The following is a 23,130-nucleotide window of genomic DNA, read 5'->3' on the forward strand; positions in this document are numbered from 1 at the left end:
ACAAAATGCGTACGGCGTTGGTGACTGTTGCCGGAGCCTCTGATATAAATAGGCACTTGATGCCGCAGCTAAACGTCGCCTCCCTTCCCTCCCCCTCCCCGCCACGGCCTTTCGCGCGTCGGAAGAAGGCGCGTTTGTTCTACATATATGGTGATTGTAAAGGAGGAAAGAGACGCCTACTTCTGCAGCCCTTAAGGGAGTACGGCGCCGAACGCGCGTTTTTTTTTTTCGCCGTGCGTTCACTCCCCGTGAAAGCGTACGTCCCTCGCGCCCTTTCACTCGCACATACAGCGTTCGGCAGATAGCGCCAACCTTTCCCTTTCCCTCAAGAACCACTTACCACCGGCGACGATTTCATCTCCACTGACGTCATACGAAACCTCACGGCAACGGCGACGTTGACGACGACGGCGACGCCGACGGCAGAAATCTGCTTTGGAGTGTCCATATAATTGCTATCGCAATAAAATTACAGTGACGTTCACTTCATGACCGTGGGTTACGCGCAAGCATATGGACGCCGAGAACGTGCACCGCGACGTCGAAGCACCAACGGAAAGGGCGCGAATAAGGTCGTCGACGCTACATTGATCTCGGCGGTGTGACACCTCGTGGGGGTGGCGCTTCCGTGACGTCGGAAATAAAGCCCCTTGATGTTAGAAAGTAGCGACATTCTCCCCCACGCGCGGGCTTTCCTCCTCAATTCTCCTCGGATTTCTCCCCCTCACCGGGCCGGCGCGGCGCTGAACCCTCCAGTGGCTCGCTGCAGCCGCATTAGAATCAATGCGCGCGCTTGTTTATTCGGCCCTTTGAAGCGTTGTATGGGAATTTATTCCTTGTGAAACTGTCCTGACGAAAGTACGTTTCCGATAGAACGTCGTGCCATTTTTTTAGGACGCTTCGATAAATACAATGAAAGCGCTCCGAAAAAATGAGTACCAAGCAGTGGCTGAGCTGTTTACCTCTACGTCGCCACTTAGGTTGTCCGTAACGCGGAGGTGTATTGGGTGCATACAATATAAGCAGCGTAGAGTATAAACGAGAATTTGGTTCACTCTCTTCGCTCTTAAAAGGCTCAGAGAAGGTAACCAAGAAGAAATGTGATAGTTTACTTAAAGTGAATTCGCCAAAGTGAGTATGCCAAAAGCGTTTGTACCAATGCCACTGTGCGAAATACGTGCTGTGTTTGCGAAACAGCCAACATAGAACTTTACACACGCACCTGTATTCCGTCACTAAAAACGACGACAAATTACATTCCATTACCTCTGGGAGTAACCTAAGTCTCTCTCTCTCTCAAAAAAAAAAATCTGATTGCTTACACGGAAACTGCTAAGACTAGCACTTGATAATTAACTTACCGACTTCAAGATGTCAAGTTTATCATAATTGAGGGAGATTATCAGAAGCGCGTGGCTTGTACTTAATGAACATGCGCGAATAATACATAATACCACTTATCTACTTATATATTGCGGTTCATGCCTTCGCAACATAAAGTACACAAAGAAAAAAAAATGCTCGCAGTATTGAAACTTTGCTAAGATACAATAAGCACGCAATAAGAGTGAAATAGTTCCTTGGCTTCACAAGTATCAGGCGCAAGGATCACACGCACACACACACGCGCACATACATACACGCTCACACATTCACGCACACAAGCACGCACATACACAAACACGCACACACACACACGCACACAACTACAAAATATGAGTTACAGGCATTAACTCGCAAATTACATACATTTGAAAAGTAACGCACGCGCGAAAACACAAAAAGCTTTGTCACGACTCGAAGATTCAACGAAAATTTCAGCCGATTCACTTTAAAAAAAACTATATGCACAGTTATCGGTGCTCTGTATTAAACTGAACGAAGAGTCCGGCTATGCGAAGAGCATTAAAATCTCCATGCAACTTCATCCACAAACTATGAGGAAAGCTGCAACATTCACCTCGCCAAGAACGGCGTGCTTAGAAGGGGCGAAATCCCTTCTCCCGATGTTATGGAGCCACTGCTTCCGACGCACGACATTCCGTTCACCTCGGGGGATATAAAATAAGGCTTGCCCTTTCTCTGGCCTGCTGCTGCATTGAAACGCGCAGCAGCAAGGCATTTTCACGGAGAACGAATCTCAGATTCCTACGAAAGGATGGAAAAACTTGGGAAACACACGTTCGGAGCGACAGGGCGACCACCACTTGGACTGCTCATGGCGAGCGGGAGAAACTAAAGGCGCGCGAAAGCAAGTTTCGCGCCGTTTTCGTGACGTCAGGGTCACCTGACGGGGTAGTCTCGAGCGCCGAAGCCTTTCAGCGTGGCGGATGCGCTGCCTCCGCGAAAGAGGGGGAGAAAAAGAGGAGGTTGAGCGCGCCGGCGAGGGTGTTGCGGCGTAGATCAAAGCGTGTCGCCACTTTCTAACATCAAGGGGTTTTAGTCGGAAAGAGCTTCGTTTTACATCCACTTCACAGGGTGGAATGGAGGCGGAATTTTTTTTTTTTATTTGTCTGCTTTGATAGGTGGAGGCCGCTTTTGCATGTTTATTTTGCGTACGCGATCACGCTTCCTGTCGAGCATTCGGTGAAAGCGCGTGCGATGAAATCTGACATTGAGCTGAGCCCCGTCGGTGTGCCTAGTAGGTCTGAAATTTGCTGCTGCAGCTTGTAGGTGAAACGAGCAACTAGCACCATGTACTGCGCACTGCCTCGAGACAGCGAAGAATATTGGAGCCATTTCTGGAACGAAAGACTATCGATATGGCAGCAGGAAGGAGTGACCAAGTGAGTCATATACGTCAAAGTGGTCAAGCTACCAAGTTGAGGATGTCACAGTAGTAGCCAATATGGTAAAGCATCGTGCATATGACACATAAAAGTTCGTGTCTTAGTTTCTACGGCCAAGACGGTCAAATATAAACAGGAACGCATACAACTAGCATGCGTTATATGGTACCAAACGTTGCTACCATATGTTGTACAACTACAAATCTCAAACTTATGCGTGAAAAATGGCAGCGGGAAGAGGCGAAAAGGTGTATGCATGTACATGAGAACCTGCATGGTTTATGCAGGTTCTCTAACGTAGACTTGAAACATTTGGGACGAAAAATTGAGGAAGCCGTCACGCGCAGGTGCCTTTGCGTACTCACCGTTCTTCGCAACAAAATTTTAACACGAAAGTGTTTTATGCCGGGGTCCACCAAGACTTCACTGACGTATTTCCGTCACGGAAATACGTCATAGAACATAATACAGAGAAAGAAACCAGAAGAAAAAGTTCCACAAACATGCAAAATTTGGAAATCGAACGCACGACCTCTCGGTCCGCCACGATAGATCGCCGAGCGTTTAACCCATTGCGCCACAAACGCATTTGCAGAGAGCTACACAGACGCGCCTTATATATCTAACACTCCTCCGTGTACCCGCGCTCTTGCTCGGGGCGTAGCCGCCGCCTACGAGCAGAAAAGAGAAGTACTGCATTATGACACTAACGCGCACCGACAGTGAACGCTTCGGTGGTCTCAGCACTACGACGCCTCGATGCCAGCATTCGAAGGGACGCTGGCATCAAGAAGCACTACCAACGCCACCTAGGTGGCGTTCACCGTACTCAGCACAGCGGAGCGTGGCCTCCGCAATTAGCTCTGAAAATGTTTCTGAAGTTGATCGCGGAGGCTGCAATTACGACGCGCTGTACGCGCTGATTTGACTCGGTGACGATTCAGTTACGTGCTTTGTCTTGCGCGTTGTATTAGTGTGTAAGTTACGTGCTTCGTCTTTCGCGTTGTGCTAGCGTGTGCAGCGTAGTGCAGCTTCCATATGCACGACGGTTGCTCATGGTCATCGACGTTGGTAGTCGTGATGGAGGAGACGTGCCACCAGGCGTCAGCGTGGGTGCATCAACGCCTAAGGGCGCTTTAGCCACAAAACATCAATAGACATTATATATCAATGTGCAATAAACATTACATTACTTCTGTGAAGACACGTTTCACTTTCGTGTTCTATACCGATTCCTATATAAGAGGGATCAACCACATTTTTTGTAGTACAGCGTAATAGAAAAGTTAACCAGGCTAAAACGGCGCTGGCGATCAGTGCGTCATATGTACTCGTAAACAGTGCAGGTCAGTTAAAGACAATCTTTTAAGCATTTATTGATCTATTACGAACGTATTGGCAAAAATGCATACAGCACGAACACGGTGTTGTACAGAAAGGCAATGAAGTTTTCTTTCTTTTTATTTGAAATATACGAGCTAGGCTCTAATAATAAGAAATACAGAAAAAAGTGCGTGATTTATCCGGCCTAATATACTCGTACTGTGTAAATCTTACGGTTATATACAGTTACCTTTTTTAAAATGTGCAAATTTTTATTGTTCAAACAAAGAAAATTGCACATGCGATTGAGTTTATAATAATGCCACCAATGTATATATCGACATGCCTACTCTATGTAGTAATGCGCCTTGACTTTTATTTGAGTGCAATTAGCGTCATAAGGGACGAATTTAAATGTGCATGCGCACTTATAAAATAAGCCACTGGCATTTTTATCAGCCATCTACAGTTATCTACTTTTTCAACCGTTCCTCAGAAAAAAAGATGGCATCGAAGGTTACAAACCCCATGTGGACAAGCATGTTAGAAATATGTAATAAAGCATCAAAAATTGGCGCAATGAGACAGGTTTACAATGGTTGCTTCTTAATTATGTAGGTATATTACTGAGAAATGTTTCACTTTGGTTACGTAACTTTAATTCTGCCAGCCTGATTAGATATTGGTCTCTGGCACCGGATATAGCATTCTGCTAAAACTGCACCGAGACCCATGGTCGCCGGGACAAAAAAAAGCGTTGTAAAGAAAAACGCAGGACACGTGGTCCGCAGAATGCGTTCCCAGCCATACAATAGAGCCCAGCGACACGACACTGGCAGTGCTATGTACACTGGCACTGGTAGTGCTATGGCAGGATTATGTGCCACGTTCACGTCCTTTGCTACACCTGATTTCTTGCTTATTCAAATACATTACACTATAATACACAATTTCAGGGAAGTTCCTGGTCCCCTTTAACGTAATACATGCGCGCAAAAGAGAGAGGGAGAGATATATGAGATGCGAAAGGCAGCGAGGTTAACCGTATGATAGATATCCAGGTTGCTACCCTGGACTGGGTAAATGGTAAGGGGACACAGAAAGATAAAGAAAATGCACACACTATAGAAACAGAGGGAGATTAATAAAAAAAGAACAGAGAAACACACACACACACCCACACACACACACACACACACACACACACACACACACACACACACACACACACACACACACACACACACCACACACACACACACACACACACACACACACACACACACACGCACGCACGCACGCAACACTACTAGACACGAGAAAGGGCCCATGGTGAAAGAGATGAATTTTGCTAAGAGAGAGACAGAAGAAAGGGGTAAGCCAGGGAGGGTAACCAGATGGGAAGATCCGGTTTGCTACCCTACGCTGGGGAGAGAGGGGAAAATAATGGTAAAGTGAGGGGGAGGTAAAGTGACAGGAAAGTAGAGATAGAGAAAGAAAGGAGCACAGATGCAGAATCACAATCGGTCACAGGTGGCACATCACAGTAGCACTTGCAGCACTATAAACATCGCTCGTACACGCGATAGCGCGTTTTGACCAAAGACCTCTAACAGAGGAACTGCTGACATCACAAGCCATCGCAGCGGAGGGCAACGAGGGCACTTTTGCAGTTTTTAAGGGCAAAAGACTTGGACAAGCGGCTGAATTTTGCTAATGTTGAGCATTAACCGAGTGGGTATGGGGATACTTCCTGATGGCAAGCGCAATGATTCACACCACAAAAAATAGAGGCACGTTGGGATGGAAACGACTTGCTGTTTCCTTTGGACCCAGGATCCCTTTAATAATGACACGGCGAACGGTAGTTTTTTACATGCAACCCAGACCTTATTAACACAGGTTAACACGGTACAGAACGTTTTACATGCACGCGGACTATAATACTAGTTCTGAAGACGTCTGTCTGTCGTAGCGATGTGCCTAGCACTCATGCAACACCACTCGCCGGTGTGCGTCGTTGTTGCGGTGCCCGTGACGGTGCCCGTGGCTGCGGTGCCCGTGGTCGCGTCGCTGCGTATTCTGGCACCAGCTCAGCTGGTGTGCTGTTGCGACGGCCACGTCCTACGCCGTCACCACCACGTCGCACCTTGTCGCAATGTGGAAACAGGGGAAATAGCAGGGCCGGCAGAACACGAGGCCACTGCTACAGCTGGCCAGTAACGCCTGGCCTGTAACGCCTCGGTCGCTAGAACGTCGGGCTCGGTCGGCAGACAGGTAGCTGAGGTGCGCCGGTGTCCAGCAGGAAGCACTGCACCAGGCCGCTATAACAGCAGGCCGCTGGTGCGCAGGAGAGCAGAGCCACGAGTGGGATCTAAGACCAAGTCCACATGGTAGCAGGACACCCGGTCGCCAGTCATCGGGCTTGGTCAGCAGGCAGGTAGCTCAGGTGTCCCGGTCTCCCGCAGGAAGCACTGCACCAGGCCACTGGTGCGTAGGATAGCCCAGCCACGATCGGGATCTCCAACCAGGTCCACAGGTATCAGGACACCGGGCGCCAGTACCCCAGCCTTGAGCCACCATTCTGCGAGCTGCTGTTCGAGACCTCCACTCGCTGTCACGCTCTGCGTGCTCCGCCCACCGCTTCCTTGTCCATGACAGGTGGTCTTCTTCCATTAGCATCATCCCGTTTTGCCACAACACAATCATCATTCCAAACTGGTATTTCAGGCGCTTGTTCTTGTAATCGCCACACGCCCGTATCCACATCATCACACACATACACCACAGTGCTCTGAGACATTAGTATGTGATTCTTCTTTTATGTTGTGCGAAATCATGTGCTTTCCATCAGCATGAAATAAGAAATTGCGGAGCAATAGGTGGCGTCCAAATCCACGTCCCCGCGACAATTACTTCTTAGTAACAAGCACCAAACTAGAATGCCATGATTTTGCTGACTCCGTGTGCCAATATCAATTAAATTACAGGAGCTTGAAACACGTCATGGCCGCCAGGTCTGGGTCAACTATTACAACCTGAGTACAGCAGCGAAACGCTTATGTCTCTTGAAAGGTCACGCATGTACGAGTATGTTTCGTGCATTGGAATGGAGCGTCTAACTGGCCAAGAGATCTCGAAGAAAAAAGGCATTGCTTCTACCAGCACAAAGCCGGCTACTCAATTGCTCCAGGCATGGCACGTACACTGTCCATAAAAAGCAGACTAAGGATTACTGTCTCAGTAATGAACGATAGTCCATGGTTAGTGTGAAGTGTTCTGAGCTGTGTAGAGGCCTTTCAAGACCATTCATGGTGTTCTCCGGAAGGTCCTTAGTTATGGTATCAAATTATTTCATGCAGAATAGCACTAGAAATGGTTAAACAGTAATTTAAAGCATAACGCTATAGGACGGATTTTTGCTTCCACGTGTTCCCGCGTCTCTTGTCCTAATTACTGGGTCTGAACGTTCGGGCACATCAGCATATAATTTCAACGGCTGGGAGAGCCGCGAGTTATGATCACAAACTCAAGCAAATGCCTTTAAGGTTTTCAACGACTACCATTTTTGTTTGATTCTGGCAGCTTCCATAGTCTAGTTCACATCAAGGCATTGCAATGTAAAAGTAAATTCAACCTTCACTCCTCTATGCGTCATCAATGCGCTTAAGCTAGATGCGTCTTCAATTTTCTACCTGCTGGTGAAAATATCTGAAGTAAATTGAAAGAAAATCCTTACAAGTTTATTAGCTCTATTACTACACAAATACTGATGAACAGTATTTATCACAAATCAAATCTGAAGTAATATTTCAAGATATGCAGCACTTCGGTTTGAGAAAATGCGCGCATATCCTTTCAGTACGTCAATTCGGTTCACGTGAAAAGTGTGCGGTCATAATATTACTGAAAGTGTTCTTCTGGCAAGACAGAAACAGCATGGCTTATTCAAAGAGTAGTAAAGGTGACCCAGAAGCGAGATATGTGCTCTATAGACATGCTAAAATTTTACAATCTTCTTGTTCCTAAGAAAAATTCTGTTCTATATGGCCATCCATCATTCTGCACATGAACCTGCAGCCCCGAATAAGGGTTTTCATTCTAACTACTAATTTATTCCCGTCGAAACTTTATGGCTACTTGAGGATTGTCACACACTACGGAAAAAAGATATGCTGATTCAACGCACCTGTTCGATTCTATGTACAGCGAAGCTTTGTACAATGTTTTTGATAACTTATTCACTGTTGTCGCTTACGTTGGTGAATATCCTTATGAAGGAGTGCACAAGCTGTTCTAATGATTCGTTGGTTTCTCAATGATGAAGAGTTGTGCATATGTTTTGAAGCGGACTAGTTCTGGAATGTGAAAAGAAGACGAAGAGAAGGGAGAAGAGGAAGAAGAGGGGTCGGCGGAGAATAATATTAAATGGCGGACAACACCCGTCTTACCGAAGTTTTGTCTGGTGATTAGTTATTCTACCCAGACCGTTACATATTTTCGCGCCGCCGACGACGAACATGTGGGTTACGTTCTGCATCGACCAGGCGTCGCCGCAGCATGTTGTCTTCAAGAGTTAGCAAGTGCAAGGTGAGCCATCAACTGACCTTCCACGTCATGTTAGTTCAGCAGACCTCATCGACACAGTTATGAAAGAAGCCTCCATAGGACGCGAGCAACTTCTTCAAATGGAATCGGTGAAGGTGAATCTGTCACTACCGGCACTGGAACAAGTGATCCTCGAGCCAATGCGATGTGGGCGCTTCAAGCAAGGAACCACTGCGGAGAAGGTGAGCATCGTAATGAAAATTATTGAAGAGCAGCAGCGACAAATGACGCAACATGGTCAACTAATGAAAACTCTAGTTGAGTCACTCAGCTTAGACAAACCAGTGCAAAAGCTTATGGAGCCGGACATTTTTGAAGGCAACCACCAAAGTCCTCACCAATGGCTATCCTTTTATGAGTACGCATCGAAAAAGAATAAGTGGATTTCTGATGTGGAAAAAATTAAAAACATGCGACGTTATCTTCATGCCACCACCAGGAAATGGTATGATTTGCAGCTTCTTGACAAGGCAGCCCCGTGTTGGGAGAAATGGAAAGTGAGTTTCCTGGCTGCTTTCGAAATCAGTGGTGTAAAAAGATGGGATGCTGCTCTAAGTTACCAGTACGCATCAGGATGTCCTCTAGAGTACGTCCTTGAGAAGCGTCGTTTGGTGCATGCCGCTGAACCTAGGCTCGCCTCAACGACAGTTCTTGCCTTAGTTATGCAGGGTCTCTGTTTGGACATTCGAAATGAAGTTCAGATGAAAGCCCCGAAGACCCTAGACGAGCTTTTGCAGTGCCTCCAGAATCTGTTACCAGGACCAGAACTCGAACAGGAAGGCTCAGTGTGGAGAAGACAACTGGTTTTTAATAATCAGGACGTGAATAAGTTGAGTCCCCAAAAGGAGTGCCTATCCTCGAACAGCTATGCAGGTAACTACATTCACAGTTCGGGCCAATCTGCTGATAATGCCTGGAACAGCGTCGAACACCATTCTATCAGTGCACAGGATCAAGCACCCTACCAACTACAAACAAGACTCGGTGAAAGTCATCGGCACCACCGTAACGATCACCATGATACGGTGTACGTAGTGTCGTCAAGTTTACTACAGGTACCGGTCAAGATAGATGGTGTCGAAATGAAAGCCTTGGTAGACAGTGGAGCTTCAGTATCAATTATGAACAAGAATCGATTGGATATCAGTCGTTTTAACACTGGCAAAGCTGTTCGTGTACAAGGATACGATGGTTCGGTGAGCTTACACGAGTGGGCGTCCGTAGTAATTGAATTTCAAGGACATTCAGTCACCAGCCAAGTGTTAGCAATCCCAGATGTTACATATGACTTTCTGCTGTGTCGCCCTGAAGAAACTCAAGATTAATCTTTATTGGGACGACAAAGTGCTCGTTGAAGAAGACTCAACAGTGAAGGCAAATGCTGAGGTACCTAGACCACTAGGAGTAATTCAGTGAGATAAAGACATAAGAGCTCTGTATCCGGAGCTCGTTTGTGTGGGAAACTACCCGCCAGCGATGCAGTCACATGCGGTTCCATTTGAAATTGCTGATAAAAAGGTGGTACGAAAAGCTCCATACAACATGTCAAAAGAAAAGAAAATATGGCTTAAAAAGGAATTGCAAGCAATGTTAGAGGCTAATATTATTCGACCTTCCGTCTCACCGTTTGCCTCACCCATAAGAATTGCACCCAAAGAAGATGGCACCTTCCGTCTTTGCACTGATTATAGAGGCCTTAACCAGCAAACGGAACTGATACCTTTCCCAATGCCAAAGATAGATACTATTATTGACGAAGCAGGTGGATGCCGCTGGTTTTCTCGTATCGATCTTTGTAAAGGGTTTTGGCAAATTCCGCTTACTGAGGACACAAAGACGTACACCGCATTTGTTACGCCTTTTGACTTATTTGAGTACAATCGCCTGCCGTTGGGTTGGAAGAACTCTCCGGCTTGGTTTCAAAATATTATGAATGACATATTGAAACCGCACCTAGGTATTTTTTGTAATGTCTACATAGATGACATCATCGTTTTTTCGAAGACTAAAGAAGAACACGAGAATCATCTCTCTCAAGTCCTGAGTGCCCTCAGCGACGCCCACCTTAAAGTCAACTTCAAGAAAAGCGCATTTTTTCAAGAGAAAGTTGTGTTCCTCGGCAGGGTGTTCGACGGGTCTACTAAAAGCACGAAGCACGACTCCGTTGAGAGAATTTCAATGTTGGTGAAACCATACGATGTCCACTCTCTCCGGGTGTTTCTAGGCCTTGCTGGACATTTCAGGTCCTTCATCAAAGACTATGCGGTGAAGACCAGGTGTCTTACACGTTTGATGCAAAAGGACGTGCCTTTCCAAAGGAATCTGGAGTTCGAAAGGGCCTATGGTGAACTTGTCGAACTGATATCGTCAGATCCCATCCTACGCTTACCAGACTTCTCGTTGCCTTTCGTGCTCAATACTGATGCGTCGCACTACGCCACGGGCGCAGTTATATATGAGAAGCCACCACGACATTCGGATCATCAAAAGCACTAAGTTGTTGGATATTACAGCTATACATTGAAACCTGCTGAAGTCAATTAAACTACCACAGAAAAAGAAGCGCTGGCAGTTTTAAAAGCTGTGCATTATTTTAGAACCTATCTAGAAGGCCCGAAATTCACTATTTTTACCGATCATCAAGCTTTGACTCATCTCCTAGGCATGGCACAACCAAAGGGTCGAATCGCGAGATGGGTTAATTACCTACAACAGTTCGACTTTGACGTATCACATCGGCCTGGCCCACTACTGACAGATGCGGACGCTATGTCTAGATTACTTGTCCACGAGACAAGCGAACATCCACAAGAAATAAATCACGTAAAGTTGTGGGAAGGCACTGAGGAAATGAAGTTTGTGGACGGAAGATATCACGTGCCATCGACAATGGTTCCCAAGATACTTCAACTATACCATGACAGTCCAGAGTCGGGGGGACATGACGGCTTCTGGCGCACTTACAACAAACGGCTAAAAAGGTTTACTTGGCCAAGTATGAAGGACGACATCAGAAATTACATTCGCACGTGCCACCTATGTCAAGTGAACAAAGTGAAATTCAAGCAGGCGACAGATGTGATGATAACCCCAAAGCATTCAAGCATCCCATTTGAAGTCATTCACTTAGACTTCGCGGAACTTAAAAAGAAGGGAGAAGGCACAAAGAAAACTCAAGCGTTTTTACTCAGTATCGACGAATGCACAAGAATGATCATTGCCAAGGCAGCAAAAGAAGACGCCAACAGTGTTATTCCTCTTCTTCAAGCTCAATGCTTCCAAAGTACAAAGACGATAGTGTGTGACAATGGCCCGGTCTTTCGGAGCAAAAAGTTAGCCAACTGGACACGAGATCATGGGATAACAGTAAAATTTTGCTCACCCTATCATCCTGCAGCAAACGGCCTTGCTGAACGTGCTATAAGGGACATCAAGCAATTCATGAAGATGTATCCAAAATTTCGAGGTGGCTGGAAGTGCTGCCTGGAGGCTGCTACAAGACACCACAACCGTTACTATACGAGCGGTTTAGGATGCAGTCCTATCTTTGCCACTTCTGGAATTGTGCTACTCTTCCTGCGGATTGCGAACTCGGCATCCTGGAGAAGCTTACGCTTAGTGAAGCCAAGAAAAGCGAGACACAAGAAGACGCCTACAGACAGCGCATGAAGAGGAACATCGACAAGAGGCGGAACAGCGACATACACCAGATATAGAAGTAGAAGACCACGTCCTAGTCAGGAAAGGAATTGGTAGTACCAACGCTACGTTTTACGGACCCTTCCCCGTGGTTAAAACGGCATCGCAGCACGGTGTATTGAAGACTATTTGGTACCTGGGAGCCACCGGCCAAACAGAGTGCGTCTCAATCGGCAATGTGTTCAAATATTACAGCAGGAGGTGTAAACAAAAGAAGCCGGGGAGGGTGAAGCGGACTACTTCTGGAATGTGAAAAGAAGACGAAGAAGAGAAGGGAGAAGAGGAAGAAGCGGGGTTGGCGGAGAATAATATTAAATGGCGGACAACACCCGTCTTACCGAAGTTATGTCTGGTGATTAGTTATTCTACCCGGACCGCTACATGTTTATTTTACATCTTGATGCTATAGGAGAACACTTGCATCTCGGCTAGGCGTTATGCGTAGTGTTCGCTTCGAAAGCTTAGTCGCTGCCCTTGTTCAGGCATACGTATCTGTTTACGCTTAGTGAAATAATGTTTATATGCATGTTAAGCGAGACGCTTTGTCTCCACGTACACGTCTTTGACGATTTATATGCGCTTAGTTAGAATGACTGCACACTACCAAACCGCACAGACGCAGTTTTTCTCACTGGTTACATGACCTACAAGTCAAAAACCAACGGCGAACGCGCAACTCCAAGAAAACAGGAAAAAAAACCCACAGAACCCATCTCCCCCTAAATTCCAACGTTAATGCAATTAGCAATCAAGCAGAAAACTAGTTAAAATAGCTTCATTGAAATACAGAGAATTCTGGCGGCGAATACCAAGCGCCTACATGTTATTGTGCATAGGGAAACGGATCGGACAGAAAGGCTCTAGAAAATGGAGGGGGCGGAAAGGGAAAAAGGAAGAAATAATGTGATCGCGGTAAGTACACGTGAATCAGATCGCAAATGGGGATATGAGGTGTTCTAGTTAACATTAAGCGAAAAAAATTGACCTGGGCAGGGCATGTAATGAACAGGACGATTAGAGTTACAGAATGAGTGCGAAGGGAAGGGAAGGGCAGTCGAGGACGGCCGAAAATTATGTGAGCTGATGAAATTAGGTAATTTGCAGGTGGAAGTGGGAATCAGTTAGCGCAAGACAGATGTCGTTAGATATCGCTGGGAGAGGCATTCATCTTGCAGTGGACAGGAAAACAGGCTTTGATCAGGATGATGATTAGGCACAGGTGAGACACAGGGGATGGTGTTCATGTAGGTTAAACGTAGTGAAATTACTGGATGCCCTCAAGCAGTGTAGGGACACACCATACTGTCAACGCCGAAACGTATTGCCAACGCCGTAACGGTCCACTATCGTGCTAGCCGCTGCACACGCTATACGGGATCTAGGGGCGCCACTTCGAGGTCCGCGCGTGGCGCATGTTTGATTCCGCCGAGGACCGGATAAATTTAAAGAATCTTTCTTTTGTTATTCAAGTGCGGCGCATATGCTGTGGCACATGCCTAGTTACACAAGTGGGCGTTAAATAGATTCATTGAAAAGCGTTACATACCTAGTGGTAACTACCCAGTCACCCAACTTGGAGTCAGGTTCATCGAAGAATGACACACACGAACTGTCAACTACAGAGTACACCTAGTTGCTGCCAAAGAGGTGCATTGGAGAGCGGCACATACCCAATTGCACATGCACAGAGATCCGAATTGACCTCAACGAGGTGCATGCAAGCGTGGCGGTTACGTACTTTCACGTAAGCAATGATCAAAGTTGGGATGCAAGAGGTTCATTGAAGAGCGTTACATGTGCAGTGACCCAAGTTGTTCCGACGGTTGGTTTCGAACCTCCATCAGCATATCCGATCGATCCACTACCTTTCAAATCATGGAGCACCAGCTTGCAGTAACCTGACATGGCGCGAAAATGTTTGGAGGCATAGATAGGCAGCTAGATAGATAGACAGCCAATCCCCGGAATGTGCGTGAAATACTCTAAGTATACCAATTTCATTTCCTTGCTTATTTGCAAGGAAATTGCAAGGAGTTTATTTGCAAGGAAATTTAAATGACTGAAAAAGGAACGGAAGCTTTCATTTCCTTTTTAGTCATTTCAATTTCCGTACTTCATAAATTTCAGTCGTCATATCCTGTGTGTCACAGCGGCAAATCCATTCTCGGGGGATTGGCCAAGAATGGGCACATAATTAGTGAAACGTACCCAGCTGCACACGCCCATTGGCTCAAGTAGTCTACTTTGCAAGACAGAGCCATCAAATACCCATTGGCCCCAGTTGTCTATATATGGATTCTCTAAGTGTATCTAGTGTAGAAACGACGGCGAACGTCAGCGGCCACGGTTATACGCTCGGCGAGACAGTAGCCAGCTCATACCTGATGGCTCAAGTTGTAGACAAATCTATAAATATTAACGCGCGTGCTTATTTATCTTTCTCCGGTGAGCGCTTTTCACCGGCTAGCAAATGCTAAACATTATCGCTCGGCGCAGGACGCGCCTGCATGAATCGGAAGTTTCTCGAATTGTACCGATGGTTCTATCCGTTGGCAGTTGTCACTGAACCGTGTGTGACCTGACTGTATGCTCGATACAAATTGTGTAGTACTTTCTGGAAGATACGCGGGCACCAGCGATTAAGCTGGAACCTTCGACGAGTCATGTACAAAGACGATGCGCTCGATCCGCTGGTCAGATTTCGATGATGGCCGACTGTGTTCGCCGCTTCCGTTGTGCTTCGAGAGTCACTTGCTTATGTGGGCCCATGTTCCTTAATAAAAAGTAAGTTTCATGATTCACAGTTTTGCTACTGTGTTCTTCAACGTCACTACAACGTGACAGTATACCAGCTGAGGAAACGAGGAACAAGCCCAGGGCAAGAGCCAAAGAAAGTTGCGCTTTAATAAATCGAAAATGTAAAGTACAATCATATGCATAGATAAAGCGTTTGAATATATCGGTACACGTTTCCCGTGTCGAAAGTTTATTAAGTTGTTAAAAAAATAGGAACGAATGAGAGCACGGCTCCTTATCAGGTTAAATTGCCGAAGAAAGCACATGAGGGTAGGCACGTCATCTGTACATCATTGAAGGAAAGGATGGCTGTGGTGCGCCAATAATCTCAAAGCTCATGCAAGGAGCAGCCCTACCGTTATCAGCGAAATAGAGGACGGCGCAAAACACGCGCCGAACAATCACTCTTATTGCCAGCAGTAAGCGGGACGTGTACACTACTGTGCAGGGGATTAAAAGCCACATTTGTCAAACTACACTTTCTTTATTATTATACCGTACTTCAACTTGTCCGCCTAATACCAACGAGTGCAGCAGACAATAACTAATTTCCAGCAATATATTTGAGAGGAGGTCACTGTTTGTGTCTTTTATTTTTGGTTGTTAATGGAATATTTAGTTTTAACAGCTGCGAAAAAATTTCTATTGCAGAATAGAAATCGGCAAATATGAATTTACTTAATTCGAGCCTATACTATTTCCTAAATTGCTGCTCGAAATTCTGAATAACCTCCTTTGGGTTGTTGAAGCACCATCTGACCGATAACTCGATGCTCAAACGCTTCGCATTATCATCCCCGGCGCACGCGTCACCTTAGGCTATCATTATTTACGCAATAACTGACGTAATCATTGAATATTTTTAAAGAATTTGAGTGACCGTGTGACGCTTAACACATTGTTTAATTTCAGACTTCTAAAGGACAACAAAGATGTCATTCTCGCGGGAAAATCACGTGCTCGTGTGTTCATACCCCTCTGCGGAAAAGCACGAGAACTGAAGTGGTGAGTGAGCGCGAAGGCAACACCAGCTTTCGCAAGTCCTTATCTGCTGCATAAATAACGTGCTTTTCCTGCAGAAACCTCGGATCTTCTTTTAGAAAGACATGGGACATACCTCACTGAAATATCAGCTAGAGCCATGGCACCATTCCTTCAGCGCCGTGGAACAGATATTTATTAGTTTCACTTAGTTTTTCATAACATACTCATTAATTGTTTGTTGTTTCTTAAGTTGAAGATTTATTACCTAAACATTTTAGGCAACAGTAATGACAAGTTAAACCATGCTAGAGGTTAAAAACTTCATACGAAGTAGCATGGCAGCTGCTTAAACGAGAAATATGATGCCTCGATCGCGCAGATCAAGGTTGTGGCTTCCTTATTTCTCGGTTGTCCTTATGACTTATCGCTTGAAATGTCTAGCCATTCTTGCTCTTCAAGTAGGTTTATGAAGCTTTGAAGGAAGCATTGATGCGAGGAAATTTCATAACGATCTTGTAGTTATATCTGGTTTCTTTGTGTTTTTTTGTAATTTTTTGTAGGTTTTATGACCTCGGACACAGAGTGATTGGTGTGGAATTCGTGGAGGAGTGCGTGCGCAGCTACTTCACCGAGAGCGAGCTGGAATTGGAAGAGGCCACGTGCCCCATCATTAAATGCAAGATACTCAGGGTATGCACAGGTTATCGGTCAATAAGCTCAACAGAGTGAAAGTCAGAAATTGTAGCAAGAAATTGGTGTGGTTTAGCGTTGGTTAACCCTGGTTGATAGGGAAAGCTTCACTGCCCTGGCTAGGCTCATCGTCGAGCTGTGGCCGAGTTGTGGTTTCACAATGATATGCAGACATGTTTGCAATGAATACAGTGTCTATTCATCATTTTTATGCCTATGAAGACACTACGGTGATCGGTAAAGTAGTGAGACCTGGTTGCAACTCGCAGCCGGGTCAAACTATACTCGCGCAACGGCAGCAATGTCTCCTTTCAAGGCTCCGTAAAGGCCTAAATATAGTCCGACGTAGCGTGAACGCGCGCACACATTATGTCAGGTTGGCGAGAACAGCGGCTATAGTTAGACCGATGGTTCGACGTACTGGCGCCGCCAACGTAACCGGACGCGCGGCCAATGCGCTCTGACGCGCTCGGCGTCTGATGACGCTTGCCCGCACGCACGCACGCATACACACGCACGCATACACACGCACACACACACACACGCACACACACACACACACACAGACACACCGATAACGTCGGACTATAAACGCGCTTTAATGCTCATTTGTGGTTTGACCTCTAGCTCTCAGGGTGAAAACTGCATAGTCGCCGACAGCTGGCCGAGGTAACGTAATGAAGCTTTCGCTTCAATAAATTCCAGGAAAAGCGTGGGATAACTTGGTAGTGCTTAGCCTAGCCCAAAAGCCAGGACTAGCTAGGTGCCCATCAGCTCCGCTGTCTCTTTACAAAAATATGAAATTATGGGGTTTTACGTGCCAAAACCACGATCTGATTATGAGGCACGCCGTAGTGGGGGACTCCGGAAAATTTGGACCACCTGAGATTCTTGAAGGTGCACCTAAATCTAAGTACACTGGTGTTTTCGCATTTCGCCCCCATCGTAATGCGGCCGCCGTGGCCGGGATTCGATCCCGCGTCCTCGTGCTTAGCAGCCCAACACCATAGCCACTAAGCAACCCCGGCGGGTGCTGTCTCTTTAGCATTGCGCCTCCAGTGCGAGCTACGCAGTTTTTTTAAAGCGAACCTTTATAGGCTCACAAGTGTCGGCGGTGATTGTGGTGGTGGTGGTGGTGTCACGCTCAAAAGTGGGCCGATGCTGGCGATGGGCAGAAAGGGTCCAAGCTCAATTGCACATACCAGGGACAAAAAAGAAAGATAGAAAGAACGCAAGTGAGAAAGAGAGAGAGAAAGAAAGAAATGAGGAGAGAGAAAGGAAAGAGAGAGAGAAACGAAAGAGAGAGAGAGTGAGTGAATGAAACAACTTTAATCGGTCCACAATAGACATGAGTGAACTCAACGTCACCTGGCTAGAGAGAAAGAAAGAGAGAGAGAGAGAGAGAGGAATAAAGAAATTCACCACGAAGGAGAAACACACGCACGCCAAGCTTCGCTTTCCCCATTTTCTCGACAGGGGAAGGGCTGGTCTAAGTGCCCACGTGGCCAACCAGTTTCGGCGTGCATGGTGCGCGAGATTGCACGCGCTAGCGCTCGCGGTTTCGGAGGTGACGCGGTGAGGCGCAGCTTTTAAAACTCCCTCTACAGGGTTCCCACGAAAGAAGGTATTGAAGACGGGCTAAGATCATGTCCTGTCGCTTTTATGCTCCCGCACCTAACGACTGAACAAAAAAGGAGGAAATATTGCTCATATATATCGGAGTAAATATTAATGGTGGCTAAGTGTTTGTGCAAATCACTTATCAAAACTCGTATATAGGCGAATTTTTGTTTACATTGTGCCTTCTGCTGCTAGCGCGATGGCTATGCGCGCAAACTATGGTATTCCTATACTGTGCAGCGGTTTACATGCCACGTCGTGGCGCAAACGGCGACGTGAGTGGAAAGGGCTGTGCGATTAACGCTGCATACGCTAAACATAATTTTTCGGTCTCATTTCGTGCCACGATTGAGTTACGAAATCTGCAACACCGGTGGCTGCGATACTCGTCGAGCCACCGTATTGAGACTCCTTATAGCGTCCAAGACGATGTTTCTGCCGCGCAGCATCAGTTGCCTCGCGTGCTTTGTCGCGCCGATACTTCGCCTCCGTGTTTTGATAGAATCCCGTCTGAAGTGCTTCAGCGAATTGATAAGTGTCGCTATCAATGCTTCAACCTTCGATTGAAAGCGTCCAAATATATTTTTTCTTCCTTTTCGGGCAACTTCTTCAACGTTGCGAATTTCCGCATAGCCTGTTCTCTTACTTCAAGGACATATTTTGGAATTGAGAAATGAACATGGCCTATGTGTCGGAGAGCCAATAAGTGCTGCTAAAGAATATGGTTGGCAACATTGAAGTTCTCGAAATTATAGCTTGCGTAAAGTAAAAATCATCAGTTAGCTCTTGTTCCAGCCATCTATGAAAAAAATTCTTATTAGTCACCGCTGATTTTACGACCACCATTTTTCATAGGGTGACCAAATAGGATATGCTGCAAATTAAGCTCGAGTACGAAATACGGAAAAAGTCTACGAAGTCATGGTCATATCAATGACTGTCAGAACCTTTTCTGCGCAAAGCAGGACGATTAAAATTCAAAACAAATGCGGGGGACGAGCGAGGGTAGATACGCGTCCTATTATTTTTCTTAATTTGACCAAAACAGTAGTTTTATCTGCAAGACGACAGACTGTTCACTCAGATTTTTGTCTGTTTTTGGTCGGAACCGAGCATCGACTCCCCAGTGTAAGATGGAACGTGGGGCTACGCTCAGTGTTATACAAGCAGAGCACAGAATGCGGCAATGCCAGCTACACGACACAGCGCCGGTGTTGTCACTTCGATTCGTAACATGCTTTGCGCTTTTTAACAGCGTAGCTGTTTAACCTCGAGGTTCGGCTACAAATCGTTTGCAGACACTCTGCCGAGCTATGACGTCACTGCGCTGCCTAGCAACCACTTGGCACAGCTCCGCCTGGCTAGCGCTTCGCCTAGGTCTGACCTCACTATGCGTCGCCTAGCAACCATCTGACATGTCTGCGCCCGGTCGCGCCTCGCTGCACCGCCGCTTGCCGTACATCGCCAAGCTTCTACAGCCGTGTATAGGCGGAGAAAAAAAAAGCCATGATGTCACTGCGTGCCGCTTCGTTTGCGGCCTTCGTGTGAAGATCCGTGACGCCACGACGGCGGCACATTACCTAGCGTCTCTGCGCCGAACACATCCTTTGCGCCGCCTAAAAACTTGGGTCACCCAAAGAAGCACGTAACGCCCGAGGAAGAAGATGCTCGGCGGGAAGCCCGTCGCACCGCTGCTCGTGAACGAATGCAACGGCTGCGATCAAACTGGGAATCCCGTGCTGCCTAATCTTCGTCAAAGCGACAGCGAAGAGCGTAACATCCGGAGTACTTCGCCCTTTGCAGGGAATGCTCTTGTCTGAATAATCGCAAGCGCCGAGAAAGTGATCCTGGCTACCGTGTCATGTGTAACTTCCAGCGTCAAACCTACAAGTCCATGGGTGGCGTGAATGGCCGATTTCAGAGAGAGTTCCTAAACGTCGAGTTTGGTCACGGCTGCCGCATCTGCGATCGGCTGTGCTTTGACGTCAGTGGCTGGTGGAGATGCTTGGTCGACCCCCCGCTACGCTGTTTCTTCAGCCTTGCACCACTAGTGCAAGCTGCCCTCATTTTAGATGCGAAGCAGCTTATGGCGGGGGCTTTGTCCGTCCCTCCTGCGTCCCGTGGCTTCCCACACCCCCACAGCACATGCGCGTCCACTCCCCTTCTTTCTCCTCTCCTACACTCCCCCTTTTCTCTCCTCTAGGAATCCTCTACTGTACGGAGAGGCGACCGCGTCCCACAACCCCACAGCGCATGCGCGTCCCCTTCCCCTCTCTCTCCCCCCCTACGCCCCCCTTTCTCTCCTCTAGGAATCCGGAGCAGCACGCACGACAGGTGGTGCGACAGCTGCATACTCCGCTGGGGGCGCCACGGTAGTTCCGCGGTATGAAAATGACGGAGCGTGCGCGCCTCATTCTCTCTCCTGTGCAGCGGCGCGATGAGCGCTCGGGCCGGTGCCGCGAAACCATCTCCCGCTCAAGCTAACCATCTCCCCGCTGCTTCACATCCACACATGGTTCCCTTTAGCGGGAGATGGAGTAATTTTTTTTACAAAACTTTGAATGTTGCTGCACATTTCGCCACTTCATTTTTATTCGCACTTCGGCTGGAGATCGCTCGCCAGATTACGCGGTAAAGATACGTAAGAACTGTTACTAGAGAAGTGATACAGGAACGTTTGTATGAAAGTGTTGCGTGAAAGTTTTCCCACATAATATGTAAAAATGTATCTTGGCTTACCACTGTGATGATTAAGTTCGACGACGCACGTCTGTCAGAAGAGATAATCCTAAAACATACCTGACTCGGTATCCCATTAGAAGACCGCCAACTAATTATTGTGCTTTTTGCGTTCTACATGACGCAGTACACGCCTAGAGTAATTGCTAACGTTTTGTCTCTCAGCGTGCCTCTTTTCTAACGCCCCCTTTCACCAACACTGGGGCAAGGCAGTAAACCGGAAACTTGCATCCTGTCACCCTCCTTGCCTTTCCTTTATCTCCCACTGTTTCCCGCTCTCCAAACAAATATATGGAGAAGCCTATAAAGTTCAGTAAAACATAAGAGAATCAATCAGAAAATTTTCGCGTTTACAGTATATAAGAGGCATAAAAACCAAAACAGCTGAAACATTAGTGTGGCAGCAGCTTTGTCTTAGTAGAGACCATCACTTTGTTTGCGTTCTGATTTATTCGCCAAATTACTTGCACTTACTGGGGTTACGAGAGAGGCGAAGAAACAGTATAGACTAAAAGGCAGGACAGAATGTGTAAGCGCGACTGAAGGAGTGCATAGAAAGAAACAGACACACAAAGCAGCGCTACGAAGACAGCGTTCACTCTGTCAAAGCGCTGTCTTTGTGTGTATGTTTCTTTCTACGTCCCCGTCCAGTCGCGCTTACACATTCAATAATAGATTCTAACCAACTAGCCCGATAACGTGTTCTAACTAAAAGGCAGGAAAATAACAGGTAATCAAGCAATATTACAGCGTATGCAACATTCAATGTGACTCCAGAAGTATAGCCATTGTAACACCTATTTGACTCGTTAAGGCTGTTACCCTATTTTGAATGACGCATTGTACGGTTATGAGTCTTGCTATTGAGAAAAGTTGAAACAAAAATGCACTCGCTAACACGAAGCTCATATGAAAAAAAATTAATAAGAAGCAGATTTCTAAAGAAGTTATATGTGTGCTACACTCTGAGGTAGCGCGCGAAAGTGTCGATTCAGGAACGACACCCGATTGCTCACTTCGTTGACGGTTATTGTGCTACTCCCTCCATTCGCTTTTTTATGGAAAATGTGTTACAATTTTTTGCTTTTTTACAAAATTGCTTGAACTAATGATTAACAAAACACATGGCCTGAAGTGAGTGGTGGTGTTTTAATGAAATATAAGCGGTATAGATGTGCTTGTGTGACACCGAAGTATTTCCGATAGTTCGAATGGACATAGTATAAACGTGGTCAATCATAGTGTAATTTTACCCGTTTTCTTTCATTTATATCTTATGTAGACACCAGACCATCGACTGCAAGTGTTTATCTGCAACATTTTTTACTTCAAAAGGTAAATTGCAGTTCAACTTTGTCAATTGGGATTATTCCGGGAGCGGCAAATGTGCGTAAAGAAATGCACAGATATATCGCTTTCGCGGTGCGGGTGTCATCATTTAATGATGAAGATATTGTTGACATTTCACTGAGAAAAGTAAAGAATTACAGTTCAGTATGTTACCATAACAGAAAAGGTACATGTATACTAAATGCTGCTACAAACAGAGCAATCTCCATTCTGTGGAAAATCGAAATATAATAAATATGCCTAACTTATGTGGCTCAGGAACATATCGAGCACGAGCATTTTTTAGGCATTGTTTCTTGCACTGCACTCAATTGTTTGCGTTGTTAGGCTTTCTCCTCCATGAGAAAAGACAAATTGTCGAATATAAGAGACTGTGTGATGATAATAGAAGGTTCTTTTGTAGAAACCCATAGCACTGTTGAAACACGTTCTCGCTTTTCGTCAAATTAACGATCCAAAGGAGACGTGACCTTATGTTAGAGATTTTTTTTTTCATGAAATGTGAGTCGGGGTATCAGTGTTTGTTAGGCAT

General features: G+C 46.3%; 1 protein-coding gene across 2 annotated transcripts in view; it reads left to right on the forward strand.

Annotated features, from left to right (window-relative positions):
• The first annotated feature begins 2,640 nt into the window (after positions 1-2,640).
• LOC119461609 (thiopurine S-methyltransferase-like) overlaps positions 2,641-23,130 on the forward strand; it is a 32,316-nt gene continuing 11,826 nt past the window's right edge. The window contains exons 1-4 of one of the 2 annotated variants that reach the window (XM_049655177.1): positions 2,641-2,786; positions 16,128-16,220; positions 16,760-16,889; positions 22,531-22,583. In XM_049655177.1, coding sequence (XP_049511134.1) covers positions 2,695-2,786; positions 16,128-16,220; positions 16,760-16,889; positions 22,531-22,583 — 368 coding nt within the window. In that variant the 5' untranslated portion in view covers positions 2,641-2,694. The remainder of the gene's footprint in view (positions 2,787-16,127; positions 16,221-16,759; positions 16,890-22,530; positions 22,584-23,130) is intronic. The other variant, XM_049655178.1, reaches the window with a different exon arrangement.

This window comes from Dermacentor silvarum, chromosome 8 (assembly GCF_013339745.2).
Source record: "Dermacentor silvarum isolate Dsil-2018 chromosome 8, BIME_Dsil_1.4, whole genome shotgun sequence".
In the NCBI taxonomy this organism is placed as follows: domain Eukaryota; kingdom Metazoa; phylum Arthropoda; class Arachnida; order Ixodida; family Ixodidae; genus Dermacentor; species Dermacentor silvarum.